This window comes from Chelonoidis abingdonii, chromosome 2 (genome assembly GCF_003597395.2).
Source record: "Chelonoidis abingdonii isolate Lonesome George chromosome 2, CheloAbing_2.0, whole genome shotgun sequence".
In the NCBI taxonomy this organism is placed as follows: Eukaryota; Metazoa; Chordata; order Testudines; family Testudinidae; genus Chelonoidis; species Chelonoidis abingdonii.
The window spans coordinates 95,299,995-95,318,013 of NC_133770.1; the positions used below are offsets into that span (position 1 = coordinate 95,299,995).

Genomic DNA, 18,019 nt, shown 5'->3' on the forward strand with positions numbered 1-18,019 from the left:
TTTTGGCCTTCACAACCTGCCCTGGCAACAAGTTTCAGGTTGATTATCAGGGTGGATAAAAATCAATGATTTAAAAAGAAATCGATTTTTTAATTTAAATTGGAATTTTTTGATTTAAATAGGATTTTTTTTTTTTTTTTTTTTTTACAAAATGCTTTTTTGAGGGGAAAAAACCTGTCTAAAGATAGTTTTACTTAAGCTATATTGTAGCTCAAAGACAAAATGTATAATCCCTATTCTGTGAGGAACTAATTCCAAGTATGAGACAATATATTCATGTAATGTTTTAAGAAAAGTTTTGTAAATGAGTTCCAATAGTTCATGGAGTAGGGAACCAATCTTATGAGGTTCCAGGGGCTTCTGTATAGATTATTTAGGTTAATCTTTCTGTCTACCCAATGGGACTCAGTGCTGAGTCTAGAAGATACCATGAGAGATGCTTAGTTTTGCAGTTCTCAAACTGTGGATTTGTGTCTCCAAAGATAACATGCTTGTTAACAGCAAAAATGTTTTTAAATATATATTAAGAGGTGAGAAATAACAGACCTCAACCCTATTGTTCCTCTGCAAACTTGTGTACACAGAGTCAATCATTTACCTCTCTAAAAGTGCAGAGTTTCAAAAAGTTCAAAGTATAGAAGATTGTTGGGGGTGGAATAGATCTGGACAAGGAGAAGAAGTCTGGAGGTAAATGTGAGAAGGGAGGGACAGGCAGCAGAAACAAAAGTGAAACTGTTTGAGCAGCATATTCCAGAAGTCTTTCTGAGGGTATGGCCACACTTGAAACTTCAAAGCGCTGCCGTGGGAGCGCTTTGAAGTGTGAGTGTAGTCACAGCGCCACGTACTCCACTCTCTCCCAGCGCTGCACGTAATCCACATCCTCATGGGGTTTACCTTGCAGCGCTGGGAGCCGTGCTCCCAGCGCTGTAGGACTGTTTACACTGATGCTTTACAGCAATGTATCTTGCAGCGCTCAGGGGGGTGTTTATTTTTTTTTTCCACACCCCTGAGCGAGAAAGTTGCAGCGCTGTGAAGTGCCAGTGTAGCCATGGCCTGAGTGTAGCCTTCATTGATTTGAGATCTACCATACCATTCTCAAACTAGAGAGGAAAATCTTTAATGGCAGCAGACCCTAAAAGAGACCCAGTTTGGGTGGTCTCTATCTCTAAGTTGTGAAGAATATGTATTAAGGTTATAACAATCAACAAGAGTGCACTTTTATGTAGCAATCCATGATTAAATCGCGTCTTCCTGACTAGTGATTTAAATCACTATTTAAATCAAATCCCCCCTGTTGACTATGCATTGAGTGAAGAAGTACTTCATTTTGTTTTTTAAACCTGCTGCTTATTAATTTCACTGAGTGTGAACCCTGGTTCTTGTATTACATGGAGGGGTAAATAACACTTCCTTATTCACTTTCTCAACATTATTATTGATTTTTATGAATCTCTATCATATATTCCCCCCTTAATTGTCTCTTTTTTTTTTTTCCAAGATGAAAAATCCCAGTCTTTTTACTCTCCTCATATGGAAGATGTTCTATACCACTAATCACTTTTGTTGTTGAGTTGAGGGTGATCAGAACTGAACACAGTATTCAAAGTGTGGGCATATCATGCATTTATATAACGACATTATGATATTTTCTATCTTATCAATCTCTTTCCTAATAGTTCCTAACATTCTTCTAGCTTTTTTGACTGCTGCTGCATATTGAGCAGATGAAACTTTGTCTAAGAATCTGAAGTGTTTTAGATGGTTAAAGTCTGAAATTTATATTTGACTGCTGTGACTCAGGGAGGATAAGGAGTTACACAGCTTAGCGCTGTGTTGTGGTGATAGCGCAAAGTGCTGCCTTTTCAAAGTGAACTAGAACTTTAACTTTTTTTTTTTTTGTCTCAAAGTGCTTAATTTAGCGCAAAGGAGTTTGTCACATTTAAAAATTGATTAAATCAAGCAGTACTGTATTCCTTAAAGTAGTTGTATTAGCTATTGCTCAAGTAGTACTTGAAGACAGAGTAACTCCAAATATCACTTGTTACAACTTCTAAACCAGGGGTTCTCAAACTGGGGGTTGCAAGCTGTCAGCCTCCATCCCAAACCCCGCTTTGCCTCCAGCATTTATAATGGTGTTAAATATATAAACAAGTGTTTTTTAATTTATAAGGGTGGTTGCATTCAGAGGCTTGCTATGTGAAAGGGGTCACCAGTACAATAGTTTGAGAAACATTGTTCTAAACTTTCATTGAAGTGATTTATACGTAATGGAGTAGGTCAGTACGCCCAAAATGGCATGTGAACTATAACAATTAGATCAATGGATCAGAAGAAGTATCCCATATATTTGGGGATGTAACTGATATATCTTTGTTTAAATCTTTCTTTTAAATGGAATACTTATGTCAGTATAAAGATAAATATTGTGATGGTATGGTTTTTTGTTTTTATTTTTTGCCATCTAAACATGGGAGTACAGATTTGTTTTTAATGACATTCTCTGCATCCATGACATCTTCAAAATGCTCTTCTTTCATCCCTCTAATCCCTACATCCCTTTGGCCATACTCACTTCAGAACCTGCTAATGGTGCACCTCAGTCAGCTAGAAGGGTTGCTGTAGAGCAGGGGTCGGCAACCTCTGGCACACAGCTCGCCAGGGCAGCCAGTGCATCCCTCCCCCGTGCCGCTTCCCGCCTCCCCCATTGGCCTGGGACTGCAAACCGCGGCCAGTGGGAGCCGCGATCGGCCAAAACTGCGAACACAGCAGATAAACAAACTGGCCCAGCCTGCCAGGGTGCTTACCCTGGTCAGCTGTGTGCCAGAGGTTGCCGACCCCTGCTGTAGAGAATGCACATCTGCAATGTAGCTGGCATGTACACCAATTTTGGCAACTTGGTTTAAAAAAACCCAAACTAACCAAAAAGTTAACTGTTTTTAGCAATGCTACTGTCACCTGGCAGTTTAGAAGTCAGTTGTCACTAATTCACTATTAGTCACTGTCATTACTTACGAATTTCTTTATTTAGAAGGATAGTGTAATCAGTAAGCTTACAACAGCTGAAAGATGTACAGTCTTTTGTTTCCATAGTGGGAATCTTTTGTGTAGGACAGTGGTCACCAAACTTTTCAGCGTCACACTTCCTCATACTCCTGTCCACATCTCCTCCCCACACCTGTCTGGGGAGGGGGGAGATACCGTGGCTGGGCGTAAGGGGTCTGTGGCCATAGATGAGGGTGAGTCTGGGGCCAGAACTGGAGCTGTGGCCAGGGACTGAGGCTGGGGGCAGGGCCAGGGCTGATTGTGGAGCCATGGCTGGGGGCGGTCAGGAGCTGTGCCTGTGGCCAGAGCAGAGCTGGGAGCGTAGTGGGACTGGGTGGTGCTCTCTCCACATCCTCCGCTGCACTCCCTGAACGTTCCTCTGTGCCCCCGTGTGGGGCGCACCTGACAGTTTGGGGGCCTCTGGTGTAGGACGTTAGAAACATGTAACTGAGAATTTACTGTAAAAATTCAGTGTTTCAGTAATTTATACTTTATTAGTAAAATGTGTTTCCACTAGAATACTGAAGTATGTAACAATCTGTGCCTTTCTAAATATTTAGAAACTTCTTGAAAGAACCCGTGCCAGGCGAGAGAACTTGCAGAAGAAAATGGCTGAGCGACCCACAGCAGGAATGAGGCCCACGATGCAGACAAAGAGAACTAGAGAACCTTTGTCAGAAACTAGTAACCACTCACCTTTGCCCAGTGAAGAAGGTATCTTGCATAGGCATAGTACAGAAATAAAAAACCTCTTGAAAAATCATATGGCTCACTGTTTCTATGTGAAAACGCCCATTTACTTCTTTTGACACATACTACTTTGACTAAAAAAAATGCTAATTTTTAGCACCAAAGTTTAACCCTCTTCTTTCTAAACTCAGCAGTAAGGGATGCTGTTGCCTGCCTTTTTAATTAGGTCCAAAATGTTAATAGCCTCTAAACTGGTAGCAAATGTCTTGCAGATGACTAAGTAACTTAAATGTAGTGCCCACTTAGCAGTGATTTGTTTAAGCTATTATGAAAGACTTGAAACACATTTGGGAATGTAGAGTTTAAAGGGACAATCAAGATTTGATGATGGACATAAAGACTGGGGAACTATTCTCCCCCCCTGCCCTTTTTTCCTTTTTTTAAAGGAACACTTACATAAGACCATAGGGGAGGGCTTAAAAATTGAAAAGCTGTTTCAGAAAGATGGAGTATGTTCAGTGCTTTTAATTGCAGGCTGTGGAGATGATGGCTGATAACTGACTGGTTCAAATACTTTTAATTTTTACAGTGAAACCTAGTACAAAGCCATCTCCATCAAAAAGGCTCTGTCCTGACAGCATGGAGGTTCCCGTTTCTAGTTCAGAGAATAGACAGCCAGTTAATTCAACGTCCATGAAACATCTTCCTACTGAGATGGCTGAACAGCCACAAGCAACTGCAAATAACAGGGCTCCCTCAGTTCAGCCTGTTCCACTGCTTGTTGAGAAGGAAGAGCAGAACTTGAAATCTGAAGTACCTGTAGCCCTTACAGTCAAAACACGTATGCAGAAACTGGCACAACAGCGACGTTGCTGGGATGATAATGGTACGTCCCACTTCATATAATTTGAAAATTAAACCATTTGTCGTGACAGTGGTGTTAAGTAAGCGCTAGAGAACTTCTTTTCTTAGTGACTGTTCCTGATACAGGATTTCTTTAAATTCCTGACTTATATTTTTTTGTAATATGAATACTGTGGGAAAAGAAATGCGTGCCCAAAAAAATGAGAAGTCATTGAGAATACATCTTCTGTACACTCTACCAAACCCCGATTTCTTGGGTTCTAGTGAAATTAATCAGGCTCGCCCGGGGGGAGAGGGGGGAAGTGGGGCAATTTGCCTCGGGCTCCGCAGGGGCCCCCACGAGAGTTCTTTGGGGCCCCTGGAGTGGAGTCCTTTGCTCGTTCCGGGGGCCCCAGAAAACTCTTGCGGAGCCCGGGCCCCTGGAGCTGCTGCTGCTGCTGCTGCTAGTCTTCACTGGCGGGAGGTCCTTCTGCTCCGAGGCTGAAGGACCCCTCCCGCCACTGAATTACCGCCAAAGCGGGACCCGCCGCCGAAGTGCAGCCGGGTCTTTGGCAGTAATTCGGCAGTGGGGGGTCCTTCCATTCCGGGACCCACCGCCGAAGTGCCCCGAAGACCCGCGGCGGGGGCATCCCACCACCAAATTACCGCCGAAGACCCGGCTGCACTTCGGTGGCGGGTCCCGCTTCGGCGGTAATTCAGCAGCGGGGAGCCCCCGCCGCGGGTCTTTGGGGCACTTCAGCGGCGGGTCCCGGAGTGGAAGGACCCCTTGCTGCCGAAGACCCCAGGCCCCTGGAGTTCTCTGGGCGGCCCTGGAAATAATCTGCCATTGTCTTTGCAAAATAACCTAACAATTGTAATTGAGTTTCATAGGAACTTTATTTTGACAAAAGGTGGACTCTTTCTAGTGTCTTCTTTTCAAAAAGTGCATGTAGCTCTTTTAACTACTTGTCTTAATTTTCAGATCCATCTGAAAGTTCTCCCCTACCTCCACTCCTGTCAAAAGAACAGGCTGTTTCCCCACCCAAACAGCCATCTCTCACAAGTGATACCCCAGTTGGGAGAAAAGGCCGTTTAGCTAACCTTGCTGCTACAATTGGTTCCTGGGAAAATGATCTAAGTCATCCATCTGCAAAGCGAAACAATACACAAGAACAGCCTGGCACTACTTGTTTATCCAAACTGTCCACTACAAGTGAAGCATCTGCTCGAATCAATAGCGGCAGTGTAAAGCAGGAAGCTGCATCCTGTTCTCAAAGGGCTGTTGAGGTATCTGTAAATAAATCAGCAACCTCTAAGATATTGGTGAGTGATCAGATTTAACGACTAACCTGATGTCTTTTTTTTGTGGGATAGATTTACTCTTACATGTCTAATCTGAATGTTAGTGACAAATGATCATGACCGTTTTAAAATGAATAACCTTAATTATTTCTTGTTTATCATTTCAATCTTAATACCATTGATCTGACACTTAAAAGGTATCATAAGCCTCCCTTTTCATTGCAAAAATTAAGATGGACCATATGAGCAAGAGAAGGGAGCAATGGCTTCCAAATGTATGTGAATTGCACTCCTTTTTAGTCACCAATAGGGATTTGTAAGAGTGGCATGCTCCCTGAGTAAATTAGCAGGCAGGAATTATGAGGGTCTGGCTTTTAGAAATCAATTGTTCATGTGGCTGATTGCAAGTCTCAACTGTAAATGTAAACATTTTTATAAAATTCAAGTCAGACATCTGAAAATAGTAGCATCTGTTTTGAAAATTATCCCATCCAGAACTTGCAGTGTTCCACTGAATTTAGAATTAAGGATACACATATTCTTTAATATTAGTCTAACAGGTGGCAAATTATGTAATCCAATATAGAAAAACTTATATATTGGATTTAAGGGTGTCGTGTAATTGTTTTGCCTTTTCTGTTGTTCTCTTGGGAAATAAGAGTGTTCAGATTTCAAACAGTGCTATGTGCCACATTTCTTCATCTAGCTTTTTCTGGGTGAGTGAAGAATGTGTGATCGTCCCATTTAATTAAGATCATCGCCAAATGTATGTTTCTTTTTCTCTTTAGGGACCAAATTACTTAGCAAAATCCTTTAGAGTAACCAGTCCCAGTCCTAAGGAACCTGAGGTACCACAACTATTAAAAAAGAAGCTCTGCAGCCCCCAGAAAACAGAGGAACTTAAGCCAACAGTAAAACCAATCTTATCCCAGCCAGTTCAGTCCAAAGAAGAGCCAATCAAAAGAACACATGTGCAACTTGAACATAAGGATAAGCCTACAACACCAGGTAAGTGACCTATTTTTTAAAGCAGTGAGTGATATAGTTGCCTTTTAACCATTACCTTCAGTTTTAAATTTAACTTATTATAAATGTTTCCAACAAACTGTACTAATCTTTTTTCCTTGAGGTCTAAAACTACCTTTTTAGCTAATGCTGGTCTATACCATGTAATGGTTAGCTGTTCATATTTTGAATTTCTTGTAACTTTTTACTAATAGAATTCTAATCAAGCATCCTAGTAATAATTTAAGAGAACTGTTAAGGGGCTTATTCCTTCACCCTTTTACTTACCTGGTCCTTCTTGCATGAACAGAGAGCAACAATACCCGAAGTCCAAAGGCACAAACAATTCAATGTTTATTGGGGTGAGCTTCCAGCAAGCATGATTCCAGTTTCCTTCCTTAGTGTCCCCCTTCGCAGCTCTGACACCACAGAGCCTTGCCTGTGTCCCTGTTCCTGTTCCCATCCCCTGTTCCCATTTTTCCCTTTAGCAAGACATGATTTTAATTCCCCCATCCCCAGTCCCTGTTCCCATTTCCTCCCCACCCTCCCTTCCTGATTGACTGCGGACTATATAGTAAAACCTGAGTATTGCTTAGCTATTCCTTAACCAATCATTTTACTGAAATTTAACTAACCAATCCTAACTTATTGTAACATGGTTATTTAACCAATTATATTCCACCACCTTCATTGGTTTACACCCAACAAAATTAATTATACAGCAGACAGAAACAATTACAGAACCAGACAGAGCCCATGCAAATAAACATACAAAACAATACAGAAGTGAGAATTTCACAACTACATCTATACAGGCATAAGGGTTTTCCAGCTTTGTCTATTGATAAGTGAGTTCCTGCCAGACAGGATGCTATTAAACTAAGTTTTTCCTTTTACATCTTCTAAGCTCTTCCCTTTCTCTGGAGGTGATAGGAATATCAGGACAGGACTGTATTCCGAATAGCCCAATAGCACCTTATTTCAATGTGACTAGTTTTGGAATGTGAGGATGTGACCAGCTTATGGCTGCCTAACTACATCTTAGCTGAAGGCCTTAGCCTATCCAAGTAAAAGAAGGCCATTACAGAGACAGACAGTGATTTTTGATTCTTTCTTTTATACCTCTATAACTAGCTAAGTGATAAGAATACACCTAAATTTTTAAAGTATAGGCCTTTGCAGACAGGCCTGAATATCTATATCCTAACAAGAACTTCCATAAATATAACTTCCATATTCCCATCTTTCTCTGAACATAGTTTTGGTAGCTCTCACTGAAACCATTTTAAGCTCTGAACTAACTTCTTTATACATAAAGAATATTTCAATCCCTTTAAAACCGGGTGTCACAATTTTGGTGTTTTTGAACCCTCCCCGTGGTCTGCTGAAGGAATACTCTGCTCTCTCAGGCCTCTAGCAGTTTCCACTCTGGGTAGGGATCAACGTCCCTTTCCCTTCTGACCAGGGGTTTAGGCTTACAGCACCTTTGACTGTTGGGATCATAATGAATTGAATCGGTTCAAGCTGGCCTTTTATACCCCAAATTCTTTCTTCGTCTCCTGTGTCTTTTGAGCCTGTCCTGAACCAGTATATGCAAACCACCCCAAGGGATGGTACTTTTCTGGAGCTGTTTATAGTCCCAATCACTGCAAGAATTACCCCTACTGTTTCTAGTTCTTGGATGAGCTGCAGTAACCATTCACTGTGAGTAGAACATAATCCCTGGCCTGCAACTATACATATTAACTTTATGATGATTATACAGTACTCTCCAAAGATACTGCATATGGTTGTGCTATGTCACACTAGCCAACTTGGTACATTTAAAGTGATTTGCAAATTATTAAATCCTATAGGTTCTTGCTGCACATGAACCAAAGAGGTGTTCGCTAGATATCTTACACAGGAGTTACAGCATGAAACTTTCATCCATTTCTCAGTTTCTAAAGATGCGTGTAACGTTTGGATTTTTATGAGAGCACTTCTAGTGACTCTTAATGATGTGACACTAGAAGATTAGGGAAGACTACTTGAAAGTAATCAAACAGTCTCGTATCTAGTTGATCAGCTTTACAAAGAACTGAGCTGGACTGGCAAACTGAACTTTTTCATTTTATTTATTTATTTTTTTTTTAAAAAGGGCAGCTCTACGGTTTTGCTTCACTAAGTTTCTCTTTCCAAGACTCACTTAGAGTAGAAGACAAATCTAAGCTATTATACTCAACAATGCTATTTTAAAGTAAGGTAAATGCCAAGCAGCTTCTCCACCTTCTATTTCTCAGCCACTTTGTACTGATTTGTAAGTGAGATCTGGTTCTGGAGAGAGTAGGTGAGGAACCAAGCCATTTTAACTATCAGTTGATGGACCTTTGCACTGAGAGACATATCTCACTCTAAACTTTGATTTGCACTGCTGTAACGTCCATTCGTCTTCTGTTTGGAGAAAGAGAGCAACAATTCATACTGAACATGTTCAAAAGATAGTGGAGTCCGGTATGCAAAACATTGAAGACTTTACAAGAAAGCAACTAATATGTTTATGGTCTAAAAATTTTTAAAAGTGTGTGACTCTTACAAAGCTAAAACCATTGTTTTTTGTAGGGGGATCAGGAATCAAACCCTTTCTGGAACGTTTTGGAGAACGCCTTCAAGAGCATAGCACTCAAAGTCCTGCTACAACTACTACTGGATACAGAACACCCATTATTACTCCAAACACAAAGACAATCCAGGAAAGACTTTTCAAACAGAATGAAACATCCTCCACTGCCAGTCTAGCACAACAGCTCAAGCAGGTATGGTTTGCTAAATTTTAATAGTTTTACTTATAATCTTCAGGAATGTTTCTTAATGCTCTAAAACTGCCTAGGGATTAAAAAACAACAACAGCAAATAAGTTTATAACATATATAGCTACAGCCTACAGTATGTTCTTGTATATTTCTCTTATGCTTAGGAACGTGAAAAGGAACTTGCTTGTATTCGTGGCCGGTTTGACAAGGGCAGTCTGTGGAGTGCTGAGAGAGGTGAAAATTCAAAAAGCAAACATCCAGAAATTAAAATGGTAATATATGTCAGAGTGTATTTCGACGTGCCCATCTATAAATTTGTCAGGGAACCCAGAACACATAGATAAGCATGTAAATGCACAATAATCTATATTAATCTTTGCTTGGAGACAAGCATATATAGGCCTGTACAAGACTTTATTCCAAGCAGTTTATATAATAATTACTAGAGTACCTCTCCTTTTCCTTTTTCTCCAAGAACCATTGTTTAAAGGGAAGGGGAAAAGATAGTATGAGCTTATCAACTTTATGGTGATATGCTTTGGATTTAGCACTTTCTTACATGCTACAAAATCTTAACTTTTTTAAAGTACTTGAAAGAAACAACTTAGAGTGTATGCGCTCTTGAGTATATTATATCTGCCAGTATTTTAAAGGAAAATATTCAGTCTTCACTTTCATTTATTTATTGCTTAAATTCTAATAGTATCTCAACAGTATGTTTGCCTTACCTTCAAGCTGGGTGCTATTTTGCAATGTTAAAAATTTGCCCTTCTGGATATATAGTTTGTTTTTTGTTTTTTTTTTGTTTTTTTGTTTTTTTAATATAAAACTTCTCTCCACGGAATCTGACTTGCTGGATTATTGCACCCGAGTAGGAGCCTCATAGCTGTAACTTTTATCTTCTAGTCTTTCAAAATAAGACTGATATTTTTATAAAATTTGTTTTGAGTCAGTAATAAGGTTGTGCCTCGAATGTTCAAATATCAACTAGTTCATCTAGTTTTCAAGCCACAAGTTATAGTACATTCTGAGACTGACTTTAATGTAATTTTTTCTTCTTCTTCAGGAAAGCCAAGCTCAAGCTAGTTCAAAACAGCTCACTAGTTCAGATACTACTTCGCTTGTAGCAGCAGAAAACACCACAGCTTCTGAGATACCAGTAAAATCTCTCTCCTCAGAATCTTCAGGTGAGAAAAATCCGTCTTGAATTGGTATGATTAATATTGGTGTAAAAGGTTTTGTGTTCATACTTTTGTTATGAATATTTGGGACTCTCAGCCGAGGTTAGAACTGGGCATACCACTTCCCCATGTGCTGCCAATGCATCTTGATCCTGACATGTAACATCACTGTACTTCCAGTCCTAGGCTTCTTTAACAGACTGTCAACAGATAATGACATTTCTGATACAGGCAGATGTGAACTAAAATCATAAAAACTGACTGTAAAATATTAATCTGACATTTATGTATGTAGGGAGTGGAGACAGTATGTGTGAGGGCTGTAACTACCCATACTGGAATAATAAAACTGTGGAGTAAAACTGGGTGTAAGCCTTCCTTCCTGACTTCTGAGAAGCATCCATCCCCTTTCCTTCAGTGTGATAGGCATCATGAAGCAGCCAAGTGTCTACCACCATAGGGGGGAGGAGAAGGAGCAGTAACGGAGGGCTCCCTGAATCTGGCAATATCTGGGAGGCTTATAGCACACTCCACCAAATACTTAACAGTCAGGGAATGAGCACCTAGGTGCCCTGCCCCACAGAGGAAAAAAGGACAGAGTCCCCCTTACCACCCTTGTGCGTAGAGATGCTGGGCTGGCTCTGCACACCCAAACACAACTGTTGAGGGCCAGGTGATCTTCTGCCCTAGTTTCTTTGTAGTGGGGTGACTCCTATGTCTTCCTTTGGAGTAGAGTGAAAGTCTTCAGTACTGTTCCCATCCAAGCGTCACTCTATTCATGAAGTAGGGGAAGGAGTCTTCTCCAGTGTTCCATGAGGTTCAAAATATTTCTGATTTTAAAATCAAAACAAAAGAAACTTACAGTACTATTTTGTTGTTTATTCTTTTCTTCCACTTGTAGGTTTATGGACTTCTTAAGAATTAGAAATCAGACACAGTGCATAGTTTTGACCGTACCTGCAATAATTTTACCTTACTTTTTTTTTTAAACTTTCTAGATGCTTCAAAATGTGAAGAGACTGAAAAACTCAGTCCTCTGAAGACCACGCTGCTAAAGAATCCACTAAAAGTAATATCTGTCTCAAAGCTTGAGCAATTTACAGAGAATGAGAATGGTTTGTAACACTTCATTAGCTAGTCCTAAATGAGCTTGATCACTATTATTTTGTCCAACAAAATATCAATTTCCTGCAAATTGTGGGCTTCTAGTTCAGCAAGTGTCTTTTGCTGTCAAAGCATATATTTGAGATCAAATTCATTTAAACTTTCCTGGGTTACTTTAATTATTTTATCATAATTGGAAAATAGAAATATATTGTGATATTCAGGCTTCAAAGGAACGTAAGAAGACTTTGTCTTATGAACTTATTGCAATGAAAAAATAACTGGTCCTACAGTGGTGAAATACTCATTTAATTTTAAGACCTCAATTCAAAGTTGGGATTTGTTTGCTAAGTGCATCTTTAACTGATTTCAAATGCCAATACTTCATGTAGTTATAGAAATAAGCCAGTACAAAACTACTTGGAAAATATTACTGCCTCTTCTATTTAATTACTTCCTCTTCTGTTTTAGTAAAGATCAGTGCTTTAAATGTACTACAGCTATGCTCATAAGTAATCTTGGGATCTCTGACTTTTCAGATGCAGTATGTGAAATTGAGATGAGTGTGAATGATAAAATGAATAGCTCAAAGGTAATAAATGACATCTTTGATGAAGTTCTTCAAGAGGATGGACCAGACATAGAAAAACTAAAGAAAGAAATGAGTATGAACCTGGAAGCTGAGAGTGATGATGAGCAGGAAGAGTCACTGAATATTTCATCAATGTCTCTGTTAACTCCGTTAGCAGAGTCTGTTGGTGTTGTAAGTCCAGAGGTAAGAACAGATATTAAATACAGGAATGTACAATTTGACTGTACACAAATAATGCTATTTCACAAATGTTTGTATTTGTATTGTGATCCCTGAACAAATATATGAATAAAATGTTAGACTTTTCTGTTCAATCAGTGAAATACTTACATTCTGGTCCTCCACATTCTCACCAAAATCCCTCCAATTTAAGCCACTGTGCCTAAACTCTTGTTAAAATAGCATGCAATCCTGTTTAACCTCTTTTCATAAAAGAAGCATCATATTCCTTGGGCAGTATGACTATCCCCACTTATTCCATGACCTAATCACTGATGCAGAATTTTTTTTTCCACTGGGTTTGCTTCCTAGCTTTAACACTCTCACACTGTGAGATCTCCTTGAAATAAACAGCATCGGGTTGAAAGTTTAACTCAGTACCTACTATTCACTGCTGATACTGCAAAGGCAAGAGGAAAATAGTAGTTATCCTAAACTCTTTCCCTCCCTTTCTATTTTAGCGTACTTCATCCATGATAAACTGTGCTCTGTGGCTTGAAAGAGGTGCACGCCAGCTTCTTTATTTTTCCTATGACTGTCAGTTAGAACTGCAGTTCCCCTGGTACTTGCCCTTCTGTGGTGGTGTGGGTGTGGCTGAAGGTCAACTAAATCACTCTGGCAACATTGTAGCAACTGTCTGCCACCCCATAGCAGTTTAACAACTGCTGTTTTATGTGTGAAGTGGCTGCATTTCAGTAATATAAAGCTTTCCTTTCACTTCTTAACTTTCATTTCTTCATAACAATCAACTTTGTGGAAATGGAACAGCCGAAAGATTGTTGATGTTACTACTTGTTTTCTAAAGAAATGATAGGGCTTTGCAGGTCAGAGGTAGTGGGGACAAACCGATATGTAATATACTTTTTTCATCTGCACTTCATACTGAACCCTGGATTTCCTCAAACGTTCATCTAGTGAAATCACTGTCTAATGGTGGAAGAACTATAACAAAATTTTGGCAAATCTTCCTGCTGTTATGTGATTCTGGGGTTATAGTTTACAAGATAGCTGCAGCTTGGTGTTTGCTTAAATAACAAAAATGAACAAAAATGCTAAAGAAAGATTAAACTCTGATATAGGGATTAAAAATACAACTAGAAAAGGAATGTTTTGACTCACTGCTTCTAAGAAGTTATTGTTAAATTACATTACCAGTCAAATACTTGCCTTTCCTTGGAGATGATGTTTCTATCCTGAAGTCTTTACTTAGCCAGAACTCCCATTAATTAATGTCATTGGGAACACTGGCTGCATAAGGATAGCTGACTCTCATTCTTGGCCATCAGAATCTAGTAAATGGTTTCTGGTCCTATATACAGTGCCGTCTTGTAGAATAAAATATAACAGAACTAATTATGCAATAAGATACTTCATCTTCCCTTAAGATATTTTAAGGGTTTGTGTTTCCTGCTAGTGGATCTCAACTTAATGTCAAGCTGACAGCATCGTGTTCTTAAAGACTAACTTTATGTTCAAGTTTCAACCCACCTGTCAAAGTACCGAAAGGGATGGCAAGGAACAATCAATTAAACTGTCATTGTATAGTATTTGCAAAGTACAGTTTAAATAGTTCTTCTGACTTTTATGGAAATGTAAATATAGGTAAGGGGTTGCTTACTCAAAGGGAATGCATGGGAAGAGTAAATTAAAGGTGGAGAGAGAAGTAAAGGTAGGGGAGCAGAATAAGCCACATTTAACTGGGCAGTTATTTATGATCCATAACTCTATTTTTTTTCCAGGTTTTTGTTTCCCCTAGTAGGCCAGTTGCTGAGAGCAGCAGTATAAGTGATGCAAGTCCAAAGTCTGGCAAATTCCAAAGGACGTGGGTCCCTAGAGCAGAATCTGGAGACAGTATTGGCTCCTTGTCAGAAGATCACAACCTTTTATATAGGTAACAAATTTTCAGAGGCTTTGGCTCAACCTTAAACATTCAAATCAAGTCACTGTGGAAATGTTTGGCTTTATTAAACTGGGTACCTCCTGGAGAGGGGAAAGATAGGCTTGAAAAAGCTTCAATCTTTTGGCCCCCAACAACAGGCTATTTCAGTAATGTAGCTGTGACAGGGCTTTATCAAGAATTTCTCTTAACTGTCATAGAGTTTAAGGCTAATATTGCAGGCCATTAAATTCACCCAGATACCTCTCTGTTAAGCCTCTAGTTAGACCAAAACATTTCAGCCCTCAGGGAAATTAAACTGTGTGCCAAAGAGAACAGGGGAGAACCAGATGCCCTCAGTGCCAGAGGCCCCTGCAATGGCAGTGACCTGATAATTTGAAATGCCCAGATGATCCCTGCTGTCAATTAAGCCTTCACCAAAGGCCTCTTCTACATCTTTATTTTATTTTATTTTTTTTAAAAGTCATCTTTATATTGCCACAACCTTAATCTGGACAGGAAGTCGCAATAAAATTGCTCCCATCTAAATGTGTTGACTTGGGCATTCTTCAGAATGTGTGGGCCAAATCCGAAAACATCAATGCTCTAATGTAAAAAGCTGTGCTGGACCCTAAAATGATAAATGTATCTAACGCGTTTTTCTTTTTAAAAGCATTGATGCTTATCGATCTCAGAGATTTAAAGAAACAGATCGTCCTTCAATAAAGCAAGTGATCGTTCGCAAAGAAGATGTTGCTTCTAAACTAGCAGTAAAAAGGAATGGAACTTCTGATCAAGTTAATATTAAACAGAAAATGCAGGTATGTGTAACTTTAAAAAAAACAACAAAAAAACAAACAAACCTAGTCTCCCACTTACTGCTTTCTTGTGGTTTCTTTTTTTGTTTTGTTTGTTCTGTATGTGCCACAGACAATAAATGTTGCATAGACTTGCAAAATTTAAGGTTTTTGTCCAAATTTAGTACGCTTATGTTAAGGACAGGACAAATGATACATGCTAAGTACTTTGGTTCTGTATAATTTAATAGAGGCTATTGTGTGAGGTCATTACTTGTGGGCCAATAGTCTGGAGAGAGCATGGCTCTTCTATTGGGTACTCTTGCTTGTTCTCACTAATCTACGATATTGCCATTTCCAGGTCTATGCAGGAATCGTAACTATATAGCTTTAATCAGGCTGTATTCTGACCTTCCTCCCTTGCCTACAAATCCATCTATATCTCTCTCCTCCATGTATCTCCTAACTTTGGTGAGCAGCTCTGTTGAAGGTGGTAACTCCTTCTAGAACATTCCCCACTTGTTGCCTTGTCACATCTGTACTGTTGTCAGCAATGGTGGAAGGGAAGAGAAACCCGTGTGAGAGTAAAACTTCATTCTGTAAGCTTTATAGTTTGTCTAGCTAAGTTTCTACACATTGGAAGAAACCATTTAAAGAAAATACTATTCAAAAGGCTTTGCTCTTGGATACTAGTGCAAAGAGTAACATTCTTTTGTAACTTCACTATTTTTTTTTTTTTTTAATTATGGGACTATATTAGGAGCTGAATAATGAGATCAGTTTGCAGCAGACTGTGATTCATCAGGCCAGCCAAGCTCTGAACTGCTGTATTGATGAGGAACATGGAAAAGGGTCACAAGAAGAAGCTGAAGCAGAGAGACTTCTCCTTCTTGCAAGTATGTCTCAAAGAATGGCTAATATTCAGATTAATCCTTTAAATTACAGAACAATTTCTGAATGGTTGAAGTTTCAAGATGATAAGCCCAGGAAAATCCAGTTCTGATAACAACACTCTGTTGTTCTCTCTGGTTATTAGGGATTAGTTATAATCTCTCTTCTGAAAGGAAGAAGTGATTACGTGGGTAAAGGTCACTTGCCCCTCCATTCCCTCAATCCTTCTATCAGTCCACTATACTCTCTTCTACAATTTCCTCTTGCATTTTGACACTCTGTCCTCAAACTCTTCATAATGGTACACTTACCCAATAAAGGAATTGATAGCAAAGGGTACTTAGCTACACCCTTTCTCTACGCTTTTTCTCCCACTCCAATTTAAATAATCTCTCTTTACAGCTGAAAAGAGAAAAGCTTTGCTTGAAGAGCTCAACAAATTGAAAAACGAGGGACCTCAGGGCAAAAAAAATAAAGCTGCTTCTGCGCCCCGTGAATTTGCTCCGTCCAGGGGATCTGTTACTCTTTCAGAAATGCGACTACCTCTGAAAGCAGACTTTGTCTGCAGTACAGTTCAGAAACCAGGTAAGATGCTTAGCTGTAAATTTAGAAAATATATTTAGCCTGCTTTGCTTGCATTTTAATCATTATGGTTGTTGATATTTCCCACAAATGCCATGGTATTTGAAAAGGAGATTGTAGTGACTAATACGAACCTGGTTTTAGCTAAACTTTATTCTAAGTTCTCTTAGCAGCACCTGTCATGGTATCTGAGCACCTCCCAGGAAACAGCCCGAGTACCTTGAAGTAGGGAGAAAAAATGAGACTTCTGGCCTATTTTGGATATTTTAGTTCCCATTGCATCACCTTTTCTCACCCATTTTTAAAAGCTAAAGTAAGTAACTGACTTAAAAAATCCAAAATAAATGTCCCATGGATGCTCATCCATGGGAATGTCTACACTACATTGTAAACCCAAGTCTCTGACCTATGCCTGCAGATTCTTTCCAAGCTTTCTCTTGAAGAAATGCTATGTTGCTACATGAGCCTCATACGCATGCTAACACATCCATACTGTGCTGTGTGGACATAATTCAAGACCCTGATTCTGGGGATGTATCCAAGGGCTTGGTTCATGGTGTATTGTGGGAGAACTTGACGGTCCATCCCACAGAACTTGACTGGCAGTGCTCTTACCCACCAACACATCCAACTGAGCCATTTTTGAATTGGCGCATTTCCTGTAACTGGGGTTAGCAACATGGGTTCAGCACTGATGGAAGAAATTCTTCTCCTACTTGCACTTTCACTAATATTTCAGCAATCAGGTAGAGGATTTGGGAAATGCTAATGGACATTTCAGAAGTGGTATTTGTCCTATTGTAGGCACTTCTCTGCTGGGGCATAAAGACTCTGGAATCAGGGCCTTGGGAAGCATAAGATTTGTTCTAGCTGCGTTACACGTGCCACTGCTGAGTCATCTCAAGACCACAACTCTCCTTTTTATTTTTCTGGGGTTGTGGGAGAAATATATTTCTAGGATCAGGGAACAAAAATTCCCAGACCGTCTTCATAATAAAAACAGGGATTTAGTATTAAGAAAATGCTATAACACTGATTTCTCACAGGAATAAAGTGGCAATATTATTGAGTACCCAACTGCCTAGTCTTTGGATGGATTGCTT

The 18,019-nt window shown here is 39.6% G+C and overlaps 1 protein-coding gene across 3 annotated transcripts in view; it reads left to right on the forward strand.

Moving 5' to 3' along the window:
• Positions 1-18,019, forward strand: part of ANLN (anillin, actin binding protein) — an 83,245-nt gene that overhangs the window by 5,276 nt on the left and 59,950 nt on the right. For 2 of the 3 annotated variants that reach the window (XM_032785446.2, XM_032785447.2), the window contains exons 2-14: positions 3,603-3,756; positions 4,322-4,618; positions 5,558-5,898; positions 6,666-6,885; positions 9,484-9,677; positions 9,839-9,946; positions 10,741-10,861; positions 11,854-11,970; positions 12,499-12,734; positions 14,510-14,661; positions 15,320-15,467; positions 16,204-16,339; positions 16,737-16,919. In XM_032785446.2, coding sequence (XP_032641337.1) covers positions 3,603-3,756; positions 4,322-4,618; positions 5,558-5,898; positions 6,666-6,885; positions 9,484-9,677; positions 9,839-9,946; positions 10,741-10,861; positions 11,854-11,970; positions 12,499-12,734; positions 14,510-14,661; positions 15,320-15,467; positions 16,204-16,339; positions 16,737-16,919 — 2,407 coding nt within the window. The remainder of the gene's footprint in view (positions 1-3,602; positions 3,757-4,321; positions 4,619-5,557; positions 5,899-6,665; positions 6,886-9,483; positions 9,678-9,838; positions 9,947-10,740; positions 10,862-11,853; positions 11,971-12,498; positions 12,735-14,509; positions 14,662-15,319; positions 15,468-16,203; positions 16,340-16,736; positions 16,920-18,019) is intronic. The other variant, XM_032785448.2, reaches the window with a different exon arrangement.